At 38.4% G+C, this 23631-nt stretch overlaps 1 protein-coding gene across 1 annotated transcript in view; it reads left to right on the top strand.

Moving 5' to 3' along the window:
- Positions 1 to 23631, top strand: part of dis3l2 (DIS3 like 3'-5' exoribonuclease 2) — a 190429-nt gene that overhangs the window by 150947 nt on the left and 15851 nt on the right. Inside the window, 3 exon segments of the mRNA XM_052018835.1 lie at positions 20031 to 20068; positions 20071 to 20213; positions 22491 to 22577. Of these exon segments, the coding sequence (XP_051874795.1) occupies positions 20031 to 20068; positions 20071 to 20213; positions 22491 to 22577 (268 nt within the window).

Below are 23631 nucleotides of genomic sequence, written 5' to 3'. Positions count from 1 at the left end.
AGATGAGTTTGAGCTTCTGTATTCTCCTTCTGCTGTTTACACTTGGTTTCCAAATTGTAAGATGTGCTCATTTGTAGTTTTGTTTTACTTTAAACATTTAATTTAAATTTACTAAAGAAATGTGTTCTTCATCACGACAAACCACTTGGATACAGGTGTATTGGGAATGACGACAGATATATTATGTAATTACATCCAGTGCAAAGAACTAATACTTACAAGGACTATAGTCACAGTCTTTTCTTGAAACTTGGAAGCTTGCCCTCCAAGTGACTGTGGCATAGTTTTTATCCCCCCCCCCCCCACCTTTATATTGTTTTCTGCAGGATCTCACTCCCTCTTTGATCTTACAAGCCAACACTCTATCTCATGAGGTACCTTACCTCTGGTCATTTCAAAAATACTTTTTATGCTTTATTCATTTCGAGACCTGTTACTTCCTTTCAGACTGAGCTATTTTTGAACCTCTCCTTTACTGTCTCTCTTGGTGACACAAGAGACTGCAGATGCTGGAATGTGGAGCAAAAAAACAAGCTGCCAGAGGAGCTCAGCGAGTCAGGCAGCATCTACGGAGGTTCGGTTTGAGACCTTACATCAGGACAGAGTGTAGAGGGGAGATAACCAGCATTAAGAGGTGAGGGGAAAGATGGGGCAGGAGCTGGCAGGTGATAGGTGGATCCAGGTGAGGAGGGGTTGATGGACAGATGGAACCAGGTGGGAGAGGGAAGGGGGAGATTAGAGACAGAGGATGGGAGGTTATAAGTGAAGAACAACAAAGTGCTGCAGCTTATGGAATCTGAAATGAAAGGAAGACGATGAGTGGAATCAGCTAAGGGAGGGATGGTGGGCAGATGGGTACAGTTGGGGAAGGGGATGTGGACCCAGTGGGTTTGAGTGTGTGAATGATAGATTGGAACCAGGTGGGAAAAGGGAAAGAAACTGGGTAACACAGGGCTGGGGGTGGGCTTGGAAAAAATGGGGGGCGGGTGGTTGAGAGACCGTGGATAAATCAGAAGGAGAGAGAAAGGAACAGAGGTGTGCTGGTTACCCGAAACTGGAGAATTTAATATTCCTGCCATTGGGTTGTAGACAACCATTGGTGTTCTTCCCCTGATTTATTTGGTTCAAGCACCATACATCATTAGCACATTTTTGATAGATTTAATATACTGCCTCTTGTGTCTGCTTCCAGCATAACACCACAGTCTAAGTGCCCCTACCTTCACAGTCTGCAAGTTTTAAACTTAAATCAGTTTCAGCACATTCTTCACAGCCAACATCAGTTTCAACTTAACTGACCATTATGCTTGGCTTCTCGACCTTATGCCATGTTAATACATAGTATATTTGCTTTAACAATCTTCACGACACATTCTGTAGCACAGAAATTTGAGCCATTGAAGTTTCACTTTCTGAAAACTCCAGCCCAGTAATATTTACCCTAATATTTTAAAAATCTTTCTCATTATCTTGGCAAATTACAAATAAACCTAGATGTCAGCATCATTGAAGATAGCTTCAGACTTGTCAGAAGTTGTGGAAGTGTTCCAAGTATCTGATTTAAAGTGAGAAACAGCTCAAAGTCGTAATCATATTTTAAAAAAGATTCTTCTGTGTTTATTTTGAACACCCGCACGCACCATGGTTTTTCAAAGGGAGAGCCAGAAATTTCCATTTTTATGATTAGGTTTTTGGCAGCGTGTAGTCGGGTTTTATAATTGTTTGGAGGGGGTTCTGCTAAACTGTGAGTCTATGAGATTTTGCTGCTGACAAGAGCAGTTTCCACCATTGAAAATACTGGTTACTGTTGATATTTCTGAGTGAGTTCAGTCTGCTGCAGTGCTGAATTCCTCCTCCCTGCCTCGATTGAGCACCAGATCCATGGTGGTGGTCTCTCGTGGTGTTTGCTCACAAGATGAGCAAAATCTAGAAATACAGCTGGGTTGTGCAGAGTTCAAATGGTGTCCAAAGGAAACGTGCACTACCCAATTTATGCTGTGCATTTGGGAAAGGGACATGAGTTCCAAGGAGTTTCACATGCAAAAGAAAGTATAAGTTTTACAAAATGTGCTGAATAATTTCTTTGAAGTGTCTCTGTTTTCCTTGTTGAATAAAGCACATGTATTTGCATTGGCCAAGAGATTAACTTCTTGCATGGGAAAAATCTTCCTCTGAATTGACTTTGGAAATAATATGATAAATTGTACAGATCAATCAAAATGACACAAAAATTGGCATGAATAGAAGTAGCTAGGCATTCATATCTAAATAGTTCCTGAATCCAAATCCCTCGTAATTATATAAATGATCAGATTAAATATTTTAGAATTATTTTCGTGGTTGAACGGATGGCCATATACAAATTGCTTGGATTATCAAAAGGATAAGGAATTAAATCAGAAATGTTCTATTTGACTGCATAAAGCCGAGGCAGGTTTTATACTACTGGCCTGGCAGATGTCTGACTGTGATCAGTTTCACCCTGGTTATTTGAGCACAAGCAATTTTAGTCAGGGTTGTCATGGAACTGCTTATTTATCCAGTATACTTAATGGATTCTTTACACTTCATTTGTTTCTTTGAGGTCTCGTTATACAACAATAGATCATTTTATGATTCAAAGTGTTCATGCAACATTTTCAATTTTGTAAAGAGTAGCAGGCATTTTAATACAGATGAGGAAAATATGGTGTGAATCTTGAAATAATTATCAAGTACGGACCTTTAAAATAAATTTCAGTAACTATTTTGTTTGTATGATTAGTCATTGAACAGTAAATAAAAAACTTTAATGTTGCTATCTGGACTCTTCCTAGGCTGAACAATGTAAGGATCAGGGCATTCCGTTATGGCCATCTACCAAGTGTAGTTCTTGGTAAACTTGCTGTTTAATTTTTTTGTGTTGGCATATCTGATATTACCTAAAAACAGAGATATCAGAAAATATTCTCACAGTGTCTTATATTTTTGTGAATGAATACTGAAGAGAGCTTTTTTATGTTATATTTGAGAGAACAAAAAAATCACAGGAGAATTTTTTTCATGTCTGCCAATAGTCAAATTGTATATTTATTTGCTAATACATTTGGAATTGAGTACTTTAGCTTTTACTTTTAGTTCTGTTCAGCATTGTGTTTACAGTTTTTACTTGTGTTTGGGGAAAATCAATTTTTAAATATCTTCAATAAAGAAAATGCACCAACTTTTGGTCTCCAGTGCAGCTAACTTGAAATAAATCATGCAGGACAAAGTCATTTTAACTTAATAAAATTATGAACATTTAGGACAGATGCTTGCTCTAAACCTGGTGTGGCATGTGACAGAGTTCTTGCTGAGGAGCTCTTTTGCAAAACAGCTCACTGAAGGGCCCATCTGCTTGTTTCACTGTTGTCCCGATTACACCATTGACCAAGCAAAATCCATGAACGATATCCTCCTCTTTCTTGTGCTTTCTTTCAATTTTAGTTGAGTTTCTTTCATCGACATCTGTGCTGTACCAGAAGTTGATACTGAAGCTTTTAAATTTCACCTGCAATGCATTGCATAGGTGCTCTCAATTCCAAAGTACTGTTTTGCTGCAAACAACAGAAATAACAATTCTGCTGTATTTGCAGATTAGTTCAGGAACTCTTACAATTATTTCCTTGGAAAAATCATCATTATTATTTGTGTAATTGCTTGCATCTTTTGCTTATTGTCTGTACCTGCATACATGCTTGCTTTTCTGGCTTCTTCCACCTTAGTTAGGCCAGTGCATATCACAGAGGCTGAGTATCCTGTGGCACATAAGTCACATCTTGACTTCCCAAAGCCTTTCTGTCATCTGCATGGCATAAGACAGGTGTGTCATGGAACACTCTTCATTTGCATGGATATGTGCAGCTCCAACAGCAATTAGGCAGCTCAATTCCTTCCAGGACAAAGCTTGATTGGATCCATCCACAACTCTAAACATTCATACCATCCACCATTATAGCACTGTGCCAGTGCAGGCCTTATGCAAAATGCAGAACAATTGATTGCCAAGGCCTCTCACACAGCATTTCCCAAACCCATGACCTTTACACCAAGAGGTTGCATGGAAATATTACCACCAGCAGATTCCCCTCCAAGGTGACTTAGCAATGTATTGCCACTGCTTCATAATCGCTGACTTCAAATCCTGAATCTTCTGACCCAGCGACATTGTGGGAGTACTTTCACTATAATTACCGCAGTGGATCAAGAAGATAGCAGATCACACCCTACTCCCCCTTGAGAAACTTCTGCGTCCTGAAAAATGTAAGAATGCTAATGAGTTTGATCATGAATTTATACACGCATTTCAAAAGACAATTTTGTCCATGTGGGCCTTCAGGTTAGAATGGGAAATATTGGGACACTGAGCAAGTCATGCAGCATCTGTGAAGGACAAGAGATCAATGTTTCAGGCCCATGGTCCTTCATTGATATGCTTTTTTTTTTGCCAGTTTTTATCAATTTTACTCCATAGTCATATGGTTATATTATTGTTCAGTTCTGCTATATAATTGGTAAGGTTTGAAATTTTTTTTGTAGTTTTTTTTTAAATGGCCTCTGGTCAAGTTAATGTTTTGGTCTCTTCCAACATTTTGATGAGAAGTGTGATGTTTGCAAGCTCCAATTCAGCAGCTGATATTGGTTGCATTGTAAGGACAAAAATTCTTTTTGTGGATCCAATAGACCAGGTATCATTTATCAGCTCCAGTTAATCATCATTTGGATTAATATTACTTCATATGTAGATGGGAATAGGCAGAAGATCAGGCGGCATGGACTAGATGGACCGAAGTGCTTGTTTCTGTGCTGTAGTACTCTATTTCAAGTAACCAGGCATTCACTGTTGAAAAAGCACCCATAGTTCTGCCTTGATGCTGAAATTATTTTTAGTAGCAATTCCTCACTTGCTAGAGAGAGTGTTCAATGGAAAGACACTTCAGACATAGACCAGGAAAATGTTAACATCCCACATCCAACTTATATATAAATGGCTTCAAATTCCCTATGATGCTCCTCAATAATGGAACCCTGTGTCCTCTGCAATCATAATAGCAAGTATCAAGAGTCAGAAAAAATGTCACCAAAGGAACCAAATCATAAACATTAACATTGATGGCATACAACAAATTACTCTGGACAGTTTATGTAATTGGTTCCATGGTTCACATTTACATAATGCCTTGCACATTACAACATATCCCAAATCATTCGTCACAAAAGAACAGATCATGCAAGAAGTAATCGTAGAAGGTGGCCACAAACAAACTAAAAATATTATGTTTCTGAGCTCCTTTAAAGTACTGCAGAGCAAAACAAGGCAATGTGTTTAAAATAAGAATTCCAGAGTATTGTGCACAGTGCTTTAAGATTCTATAACCAGTAGAGAAGGAGGAGAGACTGTCGTATAAAAATGTCACACAAAAATCCTCAGCATCCACCACATCATTCTTTGTCATTTCCGCCAGCTGCAATGTGATTTCGTCACCAGTCACATCTTCCCCTCCCCACCACTCTCTCTGGCCTCCCTGGTTTGTTCATCCCTTCCCATTCACCCAGTCTGTTCACAGGCATTTCCCCTGCAACCTGACCTCGCATCTCTTCCCTCACCACCATCCGGAGACCTAAATGGCCCTTCCAGGTGAGGCAAAGATTTACGTGCACCTCCTCCAACCTTGACTATTGCATTCAATGCTCTTGATGTGGCTTCCTCTACATTGATAAGATTAGCTATCTTTATTAATCACATGTACATCAAAACACACAGTGAAATGCATCTTTTGAGTGTTCTGGGGCGGTCCACAAGTGTCGCTAACTTCTGGCGCCGACATAGCATGCCCACAACTTCCTAGCCCATACGTCTTTGGAAGACACCAAGCACAGACTGGGCAACCAATTTGTGCACTGACCGCGCCTGCACTCTGTCCCACAATGGTCATCTTGAGCTCCAGGGTGCATGGTATTTCAACTGCCGTCCCCATTTCCACATGGATCTATCTGTCCACCTCACCCACTGCCAGGGTTTGAAGTTTTGAAGCCAGCCAGGTTGAGTGGATGATGGGAGGAGTGTGGTAGTAAGGTGGGGCTGGACCCAATTGAACTCCAGAGTTGGAATTAGATTTCTGGATTTTTTTCTTCAAAGGCTTGATGGAAGTAGTTGAGAGGTTTTGGGGATAGATATGAGATCACATTAGTTGTCAAAGATCAAAGGCTGTGGCTTATAATAACGAAAAGGAATTTACAATTGTCTTCTCCTTCAGAGAGTTTCCCTGGTGGAAAAGTTAGGCACAACTGTTGCGAAGATCCTGATTGATGTCAATGAGCAATCATGCCTGTAGTGAGCCATGTGTGCTCAAGCATTTGTCAGCTTGTTTTTGAGGTTGGTTGTTGTACCACGGGAGCAACAGGGTGGATGGGATACCATCCAATCTATGTTGGAGTTGAGAACATCAAAGACAGAAACAAAGTTGATGACGGAGGGCGTGGAGGATCTCATGTTATGATTATTGGTGAGTCACCAAGAAAACAAGTCTTGCATGGGCTACTCCAAGACTCAGAAGTGCCCTGTGTAAATAATTCATCATAGAAAAAGTACTGCAAATGTTCGAAATCTGAAATAAAACAGAAAATGCTGGAAATAATCAGGCAACATATGTGGAAATACACTTATTCTAATAAGTTCATCAATGTTAAACGCTATCCCTGTTTCTGTCTGTATTAGTGCTGCCTGATACGCTGCATATTTTTAGCATTTTCTGTTTTGTCTTTTAGTTCATTTAGGTAGTTTCTGTATCAGTACTTATACTATCCAGAATCCATTAAGAAATAATGAGAAGCTTGAAAGTAAAGCAAGGGCCTGTCATGAAATGGATTTTGCTTGGCTAGGTTAACTCCTTCATCAGAACAATCTCATATATTCATGCTAATAAACTTTCGGTGGGTTTACTCCTCATCTTTCTTTTAGTAAAACTGTCGTCCAAGACAGACCAGGTTTGCAATGTGTGCAAGGGGTTAGAAGAGAATCACTATATAACTTATTCTGCAGAACATTATTTTACTACACTGGAAGAAATTAGGATAATTTATCTCTAACTTTTGTTCAATATATAGTTAATCTCTTCAAAGGATTCCATAACACAATATTTTGAGTACTTCTGAAAAGGATGAAAACAAAGTAAGTGTCTCTCAAAGGGTTGGAAATGAATTCTGAGCACCCAACCCTTAGATTTGGGAAGGAGGGAAGTTTAAGATCCCACACATTGCTGTAGTTTTAACTACACCTCAAACTGAAAATATAGCAACAGTGAAGTTGTGCAGCTATTAATTTGTTCCTTTGGTTAACATCAAATAGATGCTTCAATGTGAGAAAATCCCAGTTTGTTAATTCCTTGGCTGTGCATGTTATGAATGGCAAAGACTCGCATTGTTTTCTTTTGGAGAAAACTGGGAGAAGACAGATGTGTTTCTCCAAAAGCAGTGTGATCTTTCTAGTCCTCTTCATCTACGGCACTGAGTATAGCAAAATAGTCTTTGTTGCCAGTGAATGAACAACTTGGGCAGTTAAAAATAGAAACTCACCAAAATATATGAAGGGGAATGACATTAGCTACAACCCTCCAGCCAACATCTGTCCTCTGATTGAAGGAGCTAATATGGCTTGCATTATGTATGATAAACAAACATTCACTAATCTTCCTGCATCTTGATGGGATTAGTATTCAGCAGGAATTTATTAAAGTAACAGATTGTTTAACCTACAGAATGGCATGTGTTTCAATGCAACTTAACAGTGTATTTAATATTTGAGAGATATAAAGAACATATTTGATTTTTAAGAAGTATTTGAGATAGTAATAAGAATGTTCATCAACATTAATTATTGTTCAACATCATTGATTATTGTACTCAAATCTAAAAATGCCTTTGCATCCATAGATGAGGTATGCTCTACGTTGTTTCTACATGCACTGCCACTCTTCATAGGGACTAGTTAGTAATACTTGTACTATCCCAATCAGATCATTATTATGAAAGCACAGCTTACCTGTGTTTGAGAACAGAATAAATCACTGAGATTATCTGATTTTAACATTTGGATAACACTTCTATTTGTTTTTGCTTTAAATTAATGTGTAACTTTAAAATGATCCTTTCAGTGTATTTTATTATATGCATTTGGTGAAAATTAAGAAATTTAAAGCTATACTGTGTATCCTCAGTTGCTAAAACTTTTGGTTTGAAATAAAGTTGAGCATTTAAATGTACTTGGCAAGGGACATTTAAATTTGTACATTTTGTACCCTCACTGACAGTCACACTCTTGTCTCTAGAGTCATACAGCACAGAAACAGGGCCTTTGGCCTAACTGGTCCATTCCAACCAAATGCCCATCCAAACATGTCTTCCACAGCCTTAGTTTTGGTGAATCTGATTAAAAACTGAAAATAACATGACTTATGGATAGTGAAACCATCCTTGGACAATAAATTCTATCCCTTTCGCTGAGATTGCCACAATCCTTATAAAAGTAACAGTCCACTCTCTTCCTCTATTGAAGAGGGCAACAGAACCCTTCAGGATTCATGAATTAGAGTAAATCAGCATGGAAACAGACCCTTCAGCCCAACTCATCCATGCCGACCAAGCTTGTCCTGTTTGCCCACATTTGACCCATATCCCTGTAAACTTTTCCTATCCATGCACCCTGTCCAACTGTCTTTTAAATGTTGTTATTGTACCTGACTCAACCACTTCTTCTGGCAGTTCATTACCACTCTCTACATACCACCCTCTATTGCCCCTCAAGTACCTATTAAATCTTTCCCCTTTCACCTCTATTTCCTTTGTCATGATTTTTAGAAATCCCTGATTGATTAGTGTAAATCAGCACTTATGATCTATATCTGTCTTCCATTACTGGAACTGAGATTTATTTTAAAATAATACGTTAAAGCTGTTTTAAACTTGCTTTTCACATACCTATGGTTTAGAGTTTGCAACATCATTGTTTAAGTATGCATCATTTTTGTTTATATACACATACAAGGGGTTGGGCGCCATGAAATAAGATTTTAACAGAACATTGGACAGACTTTAATTACCATACTACTGTACATCAATTCAGGAGTAATTTTGATTTATGTACATGTGGCAGAAAAAGACTCTGACTTTTTCCACATTAATGACTAATCACCAAGTCTGCAGGCTTGAGCTTCTGTTGGTGCTTCAGTTTGTTAATTATATGTATGTCACTGAATAATTTGGGTCGCCTTGATTAATAGAGGTAGACAAGGTATTGTTCACTTACAAAAGCATGTTTTCTGAGTCTACAATTGCTGTTCAGTTCATTCCTTTCCCTTCAAATGAATGTCAATGCCACTATTTTTTATGTTCCCACCTCAAAATAATTGAACATAGTATAAAGGTTCTATTTAATGAGCTGGGTTGCTATTGTAAGTGAAAACACTTAAGAGGAATGTGCTCATTTTTGCATTTCATTGCTTTGTGATAACTATTATGTTGTAGTCAGTGCACGTGTGTGTGAATGTCATGTTCCAGCTGTGTGACTGATAAAATTTTGTGTACGTTGCAGAAACAAATGCAATATAGCAATATAGACATTTGTGAGAATAATGAAGCTTGTGCTTTGCAAGTATATGCATCTAGTGTTAGATATGCCAGTTGTGCTAAGTAAACTAAAATATAGGCACATGTTGGATAAAGTTATGATTTTATACATTACCCTAAAAAGCTTCACCTTTGATGGAGTTCTCTGTTAATGCAGAAATTAGTGTCAATTGTTTTGAAATGACTTATGAGACCAATTCTCAAATAACATTATTTCATTTTTTAAACTTAAAATTCCTGTTGTCTAAAATATTATATAGCTTTACCATATGCTTTAACCTGCATGCAGAGCTTTCAGTTGCCAAGTCACCAGCATTATATTGTACAAGGAAGAGTCATATATATATATATGATGACAGAACTACTTTCCCTTAACATTAATAAGAATTGTTAAAATTTATTCAAGGTTTGAATGTAGGTACTATGCAAGTTGACAGCAGTTATGAACATTGGCAAAAAAATCTCAAACTAAATTCATATACCAGGTAATACTTAACAAATTTAAAGATATCGGCGTTGCAATTGAAGTTAAGATTGAAATTTCTCCATTTAATAAAGGCATTAAACAGGACTATGGCATTTATACTTTAGTCATCCAGAGAGCTTCAACTTTGGGTATTTTTATTTTTCCCCTTGTGGGAATGCATCTAGTCTACCCAAACTATCTTTAAAAAAAAGCTCCCAATATTTATTAATTGTTTTAACTGCCAAATTTTGACTTTAATTTAACTGGGTTAGACTCCCTTTCAACTCATGGAATTAACTCTAATCTAATCTACAATATTCAATTCTCTTGACTGTTCTGAACATAATGATATTGTGATTGGTGTTCCTTGATTGCTATCAAACTGAAGCATCCTCCTCTTTTCTCACCTTGTTCCTGCAACGAGATCCAAAGTTGCTTTTTTCTTCAAACTTGAAGCATTCTAATCACAAAAATTCTAGTTCACATTTCAGGAATTTCTACCTTTCTTTACCTTAATCTTTTCCCAAACTAGGGTCATTAGGTTTCCCCATTATTATTTGTCTTAAATTTGCCACTTTCCCTTTCCCATTATTTGTTGGCCTTCAGCATTGAAATAGTTCAGGCATAGCCACATTGGTAGTTTTCTTAGTTTTGAGTAAGAAGGTTGGGAATTCAAGTCCAACCCCAGAGACTTAATCAGAGAATCTAGGGTGACACTGCAGACAGTAGAGAGTATTGCATCGCTGAAAATGACCTCTTTTGAATGAGACATCAACCCAAAGCCTGTCAGTTTTACCTGAACATAAAAGAAACCACAATGCTACTTGAAGTACAGGGAAGTTCTGTCTGGAGTCCATGGCAAAGTTTAATACCAATGTTTCAATGCAAATTATTTGGTCATTATCTGATTGCAATTTAAGGGACGATGCTGGGCTGATTGCCTGCGGTATTTTTACTGCAAACTATTAAGCAAACTTTAATAGTACTTTAATGGCCGTGAAGCATTAAGTGATGTCCTGAGCTTATGCAAGTTGCAATATGTGTTTTATGTCTATGTGGCAAATACAATGTTTATTTTACATATTTATCCTCTAGTTTCAAAGGTAAGAAATACAATACAACATCACGCATTACTTAATAAGCAAAACTGTCATCTTTGCACTGTGTCGTTTTTACAATTTGAAGTTCATTACCTTTGCTCTGTAGATCTTCCTTCCTCTATTAAACTACATCTAAGTGCCTGCTCAGGGATCTATACAAGAAATTTTAATTCAGATGCAAATAGTAGCTATTGCTGCAGCAATAAAACATTTATGTCAAGTTTTTAATATAATTAAATTAATATTTTGGACAATAGCCCATTGTAGCTTCACTCAAGGAGAAAGAACCCATATTCATCTGAATGATATCAGAGCTCAGTTAAGTGTTGTTATGAGCTTACATTATATGAATTTTAGTTTAAAAAGTTGCTGTTTCAAGGGATGATGAGGTTTTATTGTGTGCATTCACAGAAATTACTTCCTTTGGGAGAAGAGAGAAAAAAGAGATCATCATAAAACTAGTGCAGGGCCGTTAGGGGTGAAATCGGTACTGACAGCAGATGTTAAGTGACAAGTACATTTCAATCTGCAATTATGGCATTTATACCTCAGTATTCACACATAAGAGATGGAAATCTGGAACTCCCTTAAAAGGCTGTGGGTGCTGAATCAATTGGAATTGAAACTTGAGTTCAATAGATTCCACGAGATAAGGAACAGATGCAGATGTGGAGTTCAGGTGCAGCATAGCCATGATTCAGTTAATTGGTGGAACAGGTTTGAGGAGCTGAAGGGTCCAATCATGTTGGATTACAATAAAACTTGTTGTAGACAGTTCTCCTGTGACATTACTGATGGAAAACTGGAAAGTATAGTATATTTTAAGGACAGAAACAGTATTCAATGTACTATGCCACTGCTACAGTGGAATTTTGTTTAAGCCAAGTTATTTTGTTAAGCCCATCAAGTCTAATTGCTACAGATAAAGGTAGCCTGAAGTTGCTGGGAGTTTGTTTTGTAAAGTCAGCAACTTTGCGGATTGAAATGTACTTGTCAGTTAGTTCACAGCTTAGAAGCATCCTGCAGTTTAGTATTGTTTTTACCTCTGTAACAGAGTGTGATATCTGTGTTCTGATGTACCTCTTTTAATATATAACTTACTGTTCTCCCTTGGTAGTATTCACTGTAAGTTAAATAATATGCTATTTTTTATAGGGAGCAAACCATCTTGCCATATAATACAAAACATGTTATTTCTCTGCTGCAGTTGAGCTTCATTTCCTCAAAGTAATTGGAGTAATTTTGACCTAACCCATCTGCAGAGAATGGTTGTATTTAAATGGAGAATTCATGAAATCTACCTCATGATCACTGAAACCTATTCCCATTAAGCAACTGACCAGAAAACTTTTCTGATTATTGGTTATGTTAATGGATGTTGTCTCCTGATAGTTGTACGTTGGCTCAGTCACTGCTCTTCCTTTAACATCTGCTGTCAGTACCCATCTCCTCAAAAATACCTTTGACCCATCTCTATTTGCAAGCTATTGCACCATCTCCAGCCTTCCAACCATCTCCAACCTCCCATTCCTTTCCAGACTCCTCAAATGTGTTGTAGCCTTCCAAATTTGAGGTGCTTGTAACCTAACTCATTGAAAGAAAATGTAATCCTATTGTGAATTTAACAATGGCAATCAGTTCTTTCTTGTCCATCTTAAACCTGTCTTTGGCTCCTCAAACCTGTTTGGCATAGTTGACAACACAGTCATTCACCAACTTCTCTTTAACTGCAAGCAACAGGATGGGACTATAATTCCCTGGTTCCATTCTTATCTATCCAGTCATAGCTCGAGAATCCACTTTAGTGCCTCATCTTCCAGTACCATCATCCCTGGGGTCCCTGAACCACTCCTGTTGTCCAGCCATATCGTGCCATTCAGCAACCTCATCTGAAATGTGGCATCTGCTTCCATATATCCCAACCTCAGTTCACTTGACCCCCCCCCCCCCCCCGCCCCACCACTGTATCTATTTTGTCAGACTGTTTGTCCAACGTCCAGTTCGACATGAACAGAAATTTCTTTCAGTTAAAAGTTGGGGAAAAAAACTTGTCACAAACCTGTTCCCTTTTCCATTCCATCCATGTCATGACATCTGTTGGAATTTGAAGCAGATTATCTGAAATCATAGAATCATATTTGATCCCAGATTGCATTTTGGAGCTCATATCGGCACCATCTAAGACTGTCTATTTCCATTTCTGCACTATTTCCATTTCTGCACCATCACCTCTTTGTGGTCTTACCTCAGCTTTTTGGCTGCTGAATCTATTGACTGTGCCTTTGTTGCACATGCACTTCTGGCTGGTCTTCCTCATTCTACTTAAAATTCTGTTGCCTGTGTCCAAGCTTTTTCCATTCCATTTGTTCATCCCGTCTATACTTGCTTCCATTTAAGCAATGAAATAGATTTACACATTTTAAAGAAAAACAGAAAATGCTGGAAACATTCACTATGTAAAACAGCATCTGTGGAAAGAAAAAAAGACCCTTTGTCAGAACATATCTTCATCCATTTTTCAAATCCCTCACACTCCCTGTCTTGTAACCTCCAGCTCCATAACCTACTGTAGTTTTGAGCTTCTCCAACTCTGCAATGTTGTGAATCCCAAAATTAATCCCTCTGTTATTGGCAGCAGTACCTTCATCTGCCAAAACCTTTACCTCTGGACTCACATCCAAGATTTTCTCTGCCTCTCTTTCCTCATTTATAAGCACCTTAGAACCCACCTGTTTGGGCATGTTTTTGGATATATGCCCTAATACCTCTTATATGAGTTGGTGTTGATTTTATTTTGTTTGGAGATGTTTTTCCGAAGCACTTTTGGATTTCTTTGCAGCATTAAAATTGCAATATAAATGGTTGTTGAAGATGCCTAATGATAGTTCTGCAAAGGTCCCTGTAAGCATGCTGTGAGTTAACTAGTGAATTGAAGATGACAAATGTTTTCAAAATGCTTTGCTGTTACTTTGTTTGGTACAAGATAATTTGAGATTTGATTTTTCTCTCAATCTGATTGCACACAAGCATTTTTTTATGCTGGCTCTGTTAGAATGTTACACAACATTAAATCATAGTTTTAATTATAGCGTATGAGCATTCAAATGTATGTACCATGAGGAACAACAGTGCTTGACTTAGTCATAATAGCCTCTGTTTATTAGTCCAGATAAATTACCAAGTGACGCATATGACTTTTTTGATCTGTACGAAACTTCTCATCAGATCAAATGTACAGCTGTTCTGGTTCTTGAGATTTGTAAAACACATTTAATGTAAATGTGCATCCTGAAAAAGTTATATATAAAACATCTGCTTTGTTTTTTTCTGCCTTGAGTGTTGGATTCAAGAAGAAATTGTTTTTAATATATGCGTGGATTGATTTTAATATATGTGTGGATTGACTTCTGTTCCTGATTCAAATATGTTAGCTGTAGCCTAATAGCTGCTGCCATCTAGTGAAATAATAATGCACTGATTATTTGTTGTGTATTTATTTGTTGCATGCTCTCAACAAGTTCAAAATTATAATTAAATCCATTAAACGACTGAAGTATCAATAGAGTCAGTTTGCAGTGTATTACACATGCAAGATAATTATGCATTGAAAATATTATTATATCTTAATAAATATTTATGTATAGTTAGTACTTGTTTAAATTTTGTGTAACAATGAGTTACAAGCTTTTTCGTCTTTTTGCTGTTAATGTTTTTCCCACACCTTCTTGATTTTTAGTCTGATTTTGAAAAAGTCTTGCTGTTCCTGATGATGGACCCTTGAGAAAGTGCTATTGAAATGCTTTGAAAATCTGCTATAAAATTATGAAAGTACTTCTACTGAGCTGTTTGTCAGGGAGGGGAGAGAGTGGGAAGGAGAAGTTGGGGTTCTCAAGTCCTGGCAACAATGGTGAAGCAGCATTTGCACGTTTAAATGGTCTTTAACTTGGAGACAGAAATGATAAATATGATATTCCCATACAGCCACTTCTTTTATCATCCAGATAATGGAGGTTGTAAATTCGAAAGATCCTTGCACAAGGGTAAGTGTTTCAGACAGTGGATAGGATGCCATTCAAGTTGTCTGCTTTAAAAGTTCAGAGCAGTAGTAGACCATCTGAACCTTCAAGCTTGGTCTGCCATTGATCAAGATCATGGCTGGTCCTTCATTTACCTGTACTATCCAGAAATGTATTAATCTCGATTTTGAATGAACTTAATGACTCAGCTTCCAGAGCCTTCCAAAAATTCCAAAAAATTCCAAAATTTGCCACCAGCTGATTGCAGAAGTTTTATCTCAGTCCCAGTGGTCTGCTCTTGATTCTGAGACTCCTTGTTCCCAACTCCTCAGCCAAGACAAGTATGCTCCCTAAGTCACCTCGTCAAGCCCTGTAAGAATTTTTTTAAAGTTTCACTGAAGTCGCCTCTCATTTTTCTAAACTCTAGAGAATGCAGGTCTCTCTTCATGTGGCAAACTGCCAACTCAGTCTGGTAAATCTTCATTACACTTCTTCTATGTGTTTTAGATAAGGAGACTAAAATTGTAGTCAGTACTCCACAATGTGTCTCATTCAGATATTATTAAAAGGAGTAGTTGCAAGGGGAGCTTAACTCTGCAATTATCAGTGTATATTCCATTCATGATGATCTGATGCAGGAAATTTAATAAGATAGCTGTAGCGGTTAGATGTGTGTCATTCCACAAAGGATTCCTACACCAATGATCTGACATAATTAACCTCCAAAAAACACAATTTTTCTTTCTTAAATATATTCCCAAAGTTTTCCCCGATTCCCAATCTTACCAGGGCTCCAAGGTAATTCGCTGCCTTGATATCAAAGGCAGTTACACTTGCTTTAAGTCAGGAATTCAGCTCTTCTATCTGTATTTGGAACCAAGGCTTTGCAGTGAATTTAACGCAGTAAAGCAACCTATGTTTCACAAGAGAATTTTCATGGAATCTGTAAAACCTGGCACATAATGAGAGATTAAGGCTTAGCCTACATGTAGTCCTCTGTTGCAGCTCCATCAGGTTGGCACCTAAGCATTAGAAATGCCTGGTGTTACTCCTGCCATGACCTTCCGTTCCCCTCATTGATCCCCTGCTTCTTGAGTAATGGTATAGTGAAGGATATGCTTGGTGGTGAGTTTACAGACTGTGATTTCCTTTGGAGTCCACAGTACCCCATGGATGCCCAGTTTGGAGCTGCCAGATCTGTTGTTAGTCTTATTTTGCACCACTGCATTGCACAAAAGACAATGGAGAGTGTCCTGGATGTGCAGATAGGATTCTGTATCCATTTGGGCTGTGCAGTGATCACTTATAACAAGGCAAAATGCATATGGATCTGCCACAGAGAGATTGGTGAGGGCAAGGTAAGTGGATTTATCCCTTGTGTTAGTGCCACACACCTGATCTGATAGTGCAGTGGCAGTGTGACAAAACCACACCTGGTGATTGGTACCGAACTGCCTGCCCCAGTATGCATTCTGTGCCCTTTTACTCTCAGTGCCTCCAAGTGTTGCTCAACATGGAGGAGCACTGATTCATAAGTGATAATCAGTAGGTGGTAATCAAGAGGAGGTTTACTTCTCCTCCGTGGACCTAATGCCCTGGGACTTCAATGTTGAGGACCGTCAGGGCTTGTATGCCCTCTGTTGGCTCTGTGATGAGGGAAGCTGACATGTTGTCTGTAAGACATGACTCTGTAAGGTTTAGTCTATTAGCTGAGCAGACTCACTTGTTTACTCACTGAGTCAGTGAGACCAGCTGGTGGCCACTCTTCCCACGCCTGCTCGCTCTCCCAACACAGCTGTTTCTGTGATCCTCTCCCACACACTATTTTTGTTCATTTCCAACTTACAAACAGTTTGGGTTACGAACAGTTCTCAGGAATGGAACCCTGTTGTAACTTGGTACAGCCTGTAGATGAGTTTTTATGACAATCTAGTCGTTTTGTTGTCATCAATACTAGCAAAATGTTTGCTTGTTTTACTTCCAAATTATTTAATTTCCATAGCTGCTGTTTTGGGATTTGAGTTTGGCCTGCTGAGCCATTAACTTAACAGCTATGCCACAACCGTACCCCATTGAAAAAGCATTAGAGTCGATTGGAGAAGGTTCACTCGGCTGATCCTGGGATGAAAGGATTAACTTATGAAGAAAGGTTATTCATGTTAGTACCTATTCAAGAAAATGGAATTTGACTTTGAGTCACAGAGTCGTATAGCATGGAAATAGACCCTTCAGCCCAACTGGTCCATGCCAACCAAGATGCCCATCTAAGCTAGTCCCATTTGCCTGCTTTTGGCCCATATCCCCCTAAACCTATCCATGTACCTATCTAAATGTCAATGTACCTGTCCAAACCGGTTGCCCAGTTAATATGGAAAACAGGAATTTCTTCTCTCAGTTTTGAGAGTCTTTGGAATTTGCTATCCCAGAGTTCTGAGGAGACTAGGATTAAATATATTCAGAGCCTGTTTTTGATTTATAGGGCAATCAATGGTAATGGGAAACAGGCAGCAAAATGGAGCTGAGGGCACGATCAGATAACAGATCAAACTTGAAGGGTTATCTGGCCTACTTCTCTTATTCCTTACGTTCACACATTCTTCAGGAAAATTGCTATGTCATCAGATGCATGGTGAAACTGCTTATGACATTATCTATGAGTCTTCCTCACTGTGAGACGTAGCACTATCTCCCACCATCTCATGGTAATATATTTGTCAGCCCCAGAAATGAGGCTTGTGGGTAGCTCAGAAGTACACATAACACAACTCATCAAGAATCCAAGGAATACGACAAGGAGTACATTAATTAAAGCAAGGACAATTCAGAAGATAGCATAACACAGCATGATATCATAAAGTATATTGATGATATTGGATGGCGTGGTGCAACAGTTATTGCTGTTTCCTCACAGCTCCAGTGACCCAGCCTCTTTCCAGATGTCGGGTGATAACTGTACAAAGTTTGTACATTCTCTTCTTCACTGAATGGGTTTCTTCTGAGTGCACCAGCTTCATCCCACCTCCCAAAGATGTGCTGATAGGTTAATTGGCTACAGTTAATTAGCCCTTAGTGTAGGTTAATGGCAAAAAGATTCAAAGGGAGTTGATGTTCAACAATCTGTTGAAAAATCAAATACTGAAACAAGTTGCAATGCATTTGACATACAGAATTGAGAGATACAGTTCCAGGTAGACAATGGTGCAACATGTAGTAACATTGCAAGGAATGTTGCAATAACATTGCAAATATTGCAGTAAGCTTGCAAGGAAGCTTGAACACTGAAAACAAATGATAACAATGTGCAATCATACAGAATGTGCTGAGAGTGCAGAATAAAAATAGAAATCAGTGACTGTTTGAACAGGCGTAGACTAATAAATGAAAATTAGCATGGAACATTTAAAGGGAAACTGTGTTCCATGAACTTCATCAAATTCTTTTAACTAATGGAGATATGATGAAGATTGATTTCATCTTTATGGATTTTAAAAAGCACTTAAATCATTAACAAACAAAGCCCGTGGGATTAAAGGTCTACAGTAGAACTGGGGATTATAAATTGATTCAGCGGCAGAATGCAGAGCACTGGATATGTAAAGCAGTAGAAAATAAATGGTATAGATTTAGAGGATGCAGGAACAAACAGACTTCAGGTTTTTAAAGATTTTTTGGCAAGACAAATATGAAGATGATTTTAAAATGAGGTCCTTGGTTTCATTAATGGATCACTACAGTGAAGAAAAACAAGGAAGTTATGCCTAATGGAGACGCAAGAGATTCTGCAGATGGGGGAATCTGGAGCAACGCACACAAAATGCTGGAGGAACTCAGTTGGTCAGGCAGCACCTATGGAGGGAAATAAACAAGTTGACGTTTCGGGTCGAGACCCTTCATCAGGACTGGAAAGGAAGAGGGCAGAAATCCGGCCCTTTGAAGAGAGCAGAGCAAACTTCTTCAGGGTAGGCATACCTCGAAGAGACTTCACAGTGGAGCAGCAAAAACAGTTTTCACAAGAGATTCTGCAGATGCTGGATTTGCTCCAGATTCCAGCATCTGCAGAATCTCTGTGAAAACCAAGAGATTCTGTCAGTCCTGATGAATGGTCCGGACCTGAAACGTCAACTGTTTTATTTCCCTCCATAGATGCTGCCTGACCTGAGTTCCTCCAGCATTTTGTGTGCATTGCTGAAGTTATGTTTAACCTCCACAAAATAATGCTAAGGCTCTGGCATTCAATCTGGACACTACCCTTCAGGAAGGATGTCAAGGAGCGGATATAGAAGAGATTTAGTACAATAGTACTAGGGATGAGGAACTTCATTTACCTGGTGAAATGGGGTTATTTTCCTTCGAGATAGTAAATGGTGATTTGATAGCAATGTTTAAAATCTTGCATTGTTCTGATAGGAAGGAAACCCGGCATACGGTGGTAAAAGAGTCAATAACCAGTGTTACATGTCTATGGTATTTGAATGGGGCCAGAATGAGGAAGCTCATCTTAAATACAGCAGTCTGTTGTGCCCTGTGATCCACTGTCTGAAAAGATAATGAAAGCAAATACCTTAAAAACTTGGATAAATACTTGAAGGGTAAAAGATTCGAAGGCAATGGCACATGGGAGCTAGAGGTGGAGAAGGTGAATGTGGGACTAATTTGATAGCTCCACCAAAGAGGCATGTACAATGGGCCAAAATTGTCTCTTATGCTTTATCATTATATGATTCTGTGAATGCATGTTTCCCTCCAAATGTGAGAAAGTTGCACATTGTATTTTTGTAACCTAAAAAAATGTGTTGCTCCTTCTAGATTGGTCGAAGAATTCATGTTACTGGCAAACATGGCTGTAGCCACAGCATCTACAATTTATTTCCAGAGCAAGCTTTACTACGTCGCCATCCACCACCTCAAACAAAGATGGTTGATGATCTTATTAAGTTGTGTGAGCAGCTGGGACTTGAACTTGACTTCAGTTCTGCAGGCGCATTACACGTGAGTTTTGAAAAAAAACAGACACAAAACTAAATGATGCTTTAAAGTTGTTGTCTTTCCATGATTAAAGCAACAAAAATCTCAATTATGTCAAAAATATTTCACATTACAGGATCTTCTAATTCTATTTCTAACTAATTAAGTATAATGATAATGATATAATTATAGATTATAAATTTGCAGACAATACCAAGATTGGTGGAGTTATGGATAGTGTAGAAGACTGGTGAGGGATACAGCGTGATATAGATCAGTTGCAGATGTGGGCAGAGAAATGGCAGATGGAGTTTAACCAATAAATGTAAGGTGTTGCACCTTGGTAGGACCAATGTCAAGAGGCAGTACACTCTTAAGGGCAAGACCCTTAACAGTGTTGAAGAGCAGAGAGACCTTGGGGTGCAAGTCCATGACTCATTGAAAGTGGCTACACAGGTAAACAGGGTGGTTAAGAAGGCTTATAGAATACTTGCATTTATTAATTTGGGTAATGAGTACAGGAGTCAAGACATTATGATGCATCTCTGTAGAACTCTGGTTGGGCCGCATTTAGAGGACTGCGTGCAGTTCTGGTCACCTCACTATATAGGAAGGATATCGAGGCTTTAGAGAGGGTGCAGAGGAGGTTTACTAGGATGCTGCCTGGATTAGAAGGTATGTGCTATCAAGAGAGGCTAGACAAACTTGGGCTTTTTTCTCTGGAGCGGCGGAGGCTGAGGGGTGATCTGTTGGAATCTGTGTATAAAATTATGAGGGGCATTGATAGGGTGGAAAAGCAATATCTTTTTCCCATTATTGAGCAATCCAGTACCAGAGAGCATGCATTTAAGGTAAGAGGGGGTAGGTTCAGTACAGACATGAGGGGTACATTTTTTACTGAGAGAGTGGTGGATACCTGGAATGTGTTGCCTGCTAGGGTGGTGGAGGCAAATTCATTGGAGGCTTTTAAGAGGCGCTTGGATGGGCACATGAATGAGAGGAAAATAGAGGGATATGGGCACTCTGTAGGTAGGAGGGAATAGCTATGTCAACACAACATTGTGGGCCAAAGGGCCTGTTCTGTGCTGTACTGTTTTGTGTTCTATCTCTGTTTTTAAGTGTCTTTATGTATGAGATAAGGTTGGCAAGCAGGAATAGAGATATTCCTGGTTATCTGATCATATGACACCCAGTCATGTGTATTATTGTTAGCAATATAGTTTTTAATGCAACCTTTTATTCCTGATGACAAAGCTCAAACATTTAATAAATATGACTAGGTGCTGGCACCTGAGATAATGACATTTTCTTCCAAAATCAAACACAGTTTTCATCAATTGATCTGGTTACATAAGAGCAGTATTAATATTTATTTTACTAACCAGAATTGTATACACTAAAGTGAACATTAGCTGTTTGCAAAGATATTCAATGCCTGGTGATGGTTATGTTGAAAGTTAAATGGTCAGATGAAGAATTGACTTTGAGCACATTAAGGTGAGTCAGAATGAGAGTATACTGATGACGATGAACCTATATGTAGATAAATTTACTCAGGAAACTAAAAAAAAAATGTAGATTTAACATTAAGGATTAAGTTTCCTTATGCTGTTCAAACTACTAAATGTTTATATCAGTTAGGCTGAATCACCACCTACATTCAAACCACCACCACCCACCCCACCCATGTTTTTCTCACAGCTGGAATTCCTGAATGGAAAAAGAATAAAAAGGAAGACCTATATAGTACCATACATGTCTCTTTCAGAATATCCCAAAGTACTTAAAATAAGTGAAGTACATATAAAGCAATGATGGATCTCATCAGAAGAACACAGCTGCCCATTTGTTTGCAACAAGCCCCACAAATAACAACCTCAGAGTGAACAGATAATTTGTTTTAATAATAGCAGATATGGGACCAGGTACCAGGGATAACTCCCCCTGCTCCTCTTTAAAATAGTGCCATGAGACTCTTTTTTAAGTTCACCTTGGAGAACAGACAGGGCATCTGTTTATTGTCTCATCGAAAAAATGGCATGTCCAATTGTGTAGCTAATCCTTGATGTTCAGTTATTGAACTGGGAGCTCTTCTTGAGCCCAAAACCCCCTGGTTCAGAGGTGTGGGTGCTACCTAATGAGAGCCACAACTGACATAGAAGGAAAGTTTGTGATGATGTGGAAGGCAAGAAGTATTAAAAGGCAAAGATGCATGTTGGAGGAACATAAGGAAATAAAAGCCAGATACAGAGAAGATGTAAATAGTGTTAACTTTTTTTTTCCTTGCTGCTTGCAAAACAGACGAGCTTAAATAAAACACTCGGAACAGATCAATATTCTGCCACTAGGAAAGAAGTGCTGACCCACATGTGTGCTCGACCAATGCAGGTAAGAGAGATCTACATTTTATAGAGCTCTGTTTATACAAAAATACTGTTTAGTTAGCTAACAAAAAATGTGGATGATCCTGAATTTCATGAAGACTTGCTTGAACTCCAGCAACTCTTTATGCATTTAGTGATAAATAAATGATTAATTATAACCAAACTTTGTCCACTTTTATCTCTCAACCTATCAAAATGTAATATTGTATTCTGCTCAAATGTAGGTTGATTATGTAAACAGAATGTTTGATGAAAAAGCACTCTGCTGCATTGTACGTTGAAAGGTGATCACAAAGACCTGGTGTTGAGAATTATACAGTCCTCAAATTCTGTACAAATTTTGACTAATAATACAAATTCTGCATTCCCCTCCATGGACTCTATTTATACTTCTCGCTGCCTCGGTAAAGCAGCCAGCATAATCAAAGACCCCAACCACCTGGGACATTCTCTCTTCTCCCCTGTCCCATCAGGCAGAAGATACAAAAGCCTGAAAGCACACACCACCAGGCTTAAGGACAGCTTCTATCAAGCTGTTATAAGACTATTGAATGGTTCCCTCGTACGATAAGATGGACCTTTGACCTCACAATCTGCCTCATTATGACTTTGCACGTTATTGTCTACCTGCACTTTCTCTGTAGCTGTGACACTTTATTCTGCATTCTGTATTGTTTTATCTTGTACGACCTCAATGCACTGTGTAATGAATTGATCTGTATGAACAGTATGCAAGATAAGTTTTTCACGTTACCTCAGTACAAGTGACAATAATAATCCAATTCCAATAGTGTTTTGTTTCAAAAATAAGGAATTTTTCAAAATAAATGCATAAATTCATCACACCATACTTTGCAATTGAGCGTACTAGATGTTACAGTTGTAATAATGTCAACTACCAAAGTTCACCATTAGTACTTTGTGAAACCGGAAGTATTTCACCACAGGGGTGCTTAAAGTGGAAATCCTGGTTGTTAATAATTCAGTGCTCTACAATGTGATTCTATCTGCAGTCTTCACCACTGAATTCAAGGGAAATCACCAGAACTTAATTGAAG

Source organism: Pristis pectinata, chromosome 6 (genome assembly GCF_009764475.1).
Source record: "Pristis pectinata isolate sPriPec2 chromosome 6, sPriPec2.1.pri, whole genome shotgun sequence".
In the NCBI taxonomy this organism is placed as follows: Eukaryota; Metazoa; Chordata; class Chondrichthyes; order Rhinopristiformes; family Pristidae; genus Pristis; species Pristis pectinata.
The sequence above is the reverse complement of the archived record's forward strand: the minus strand, read 5'-3'. Positions and strand labels throughout refer to the sequence as shown.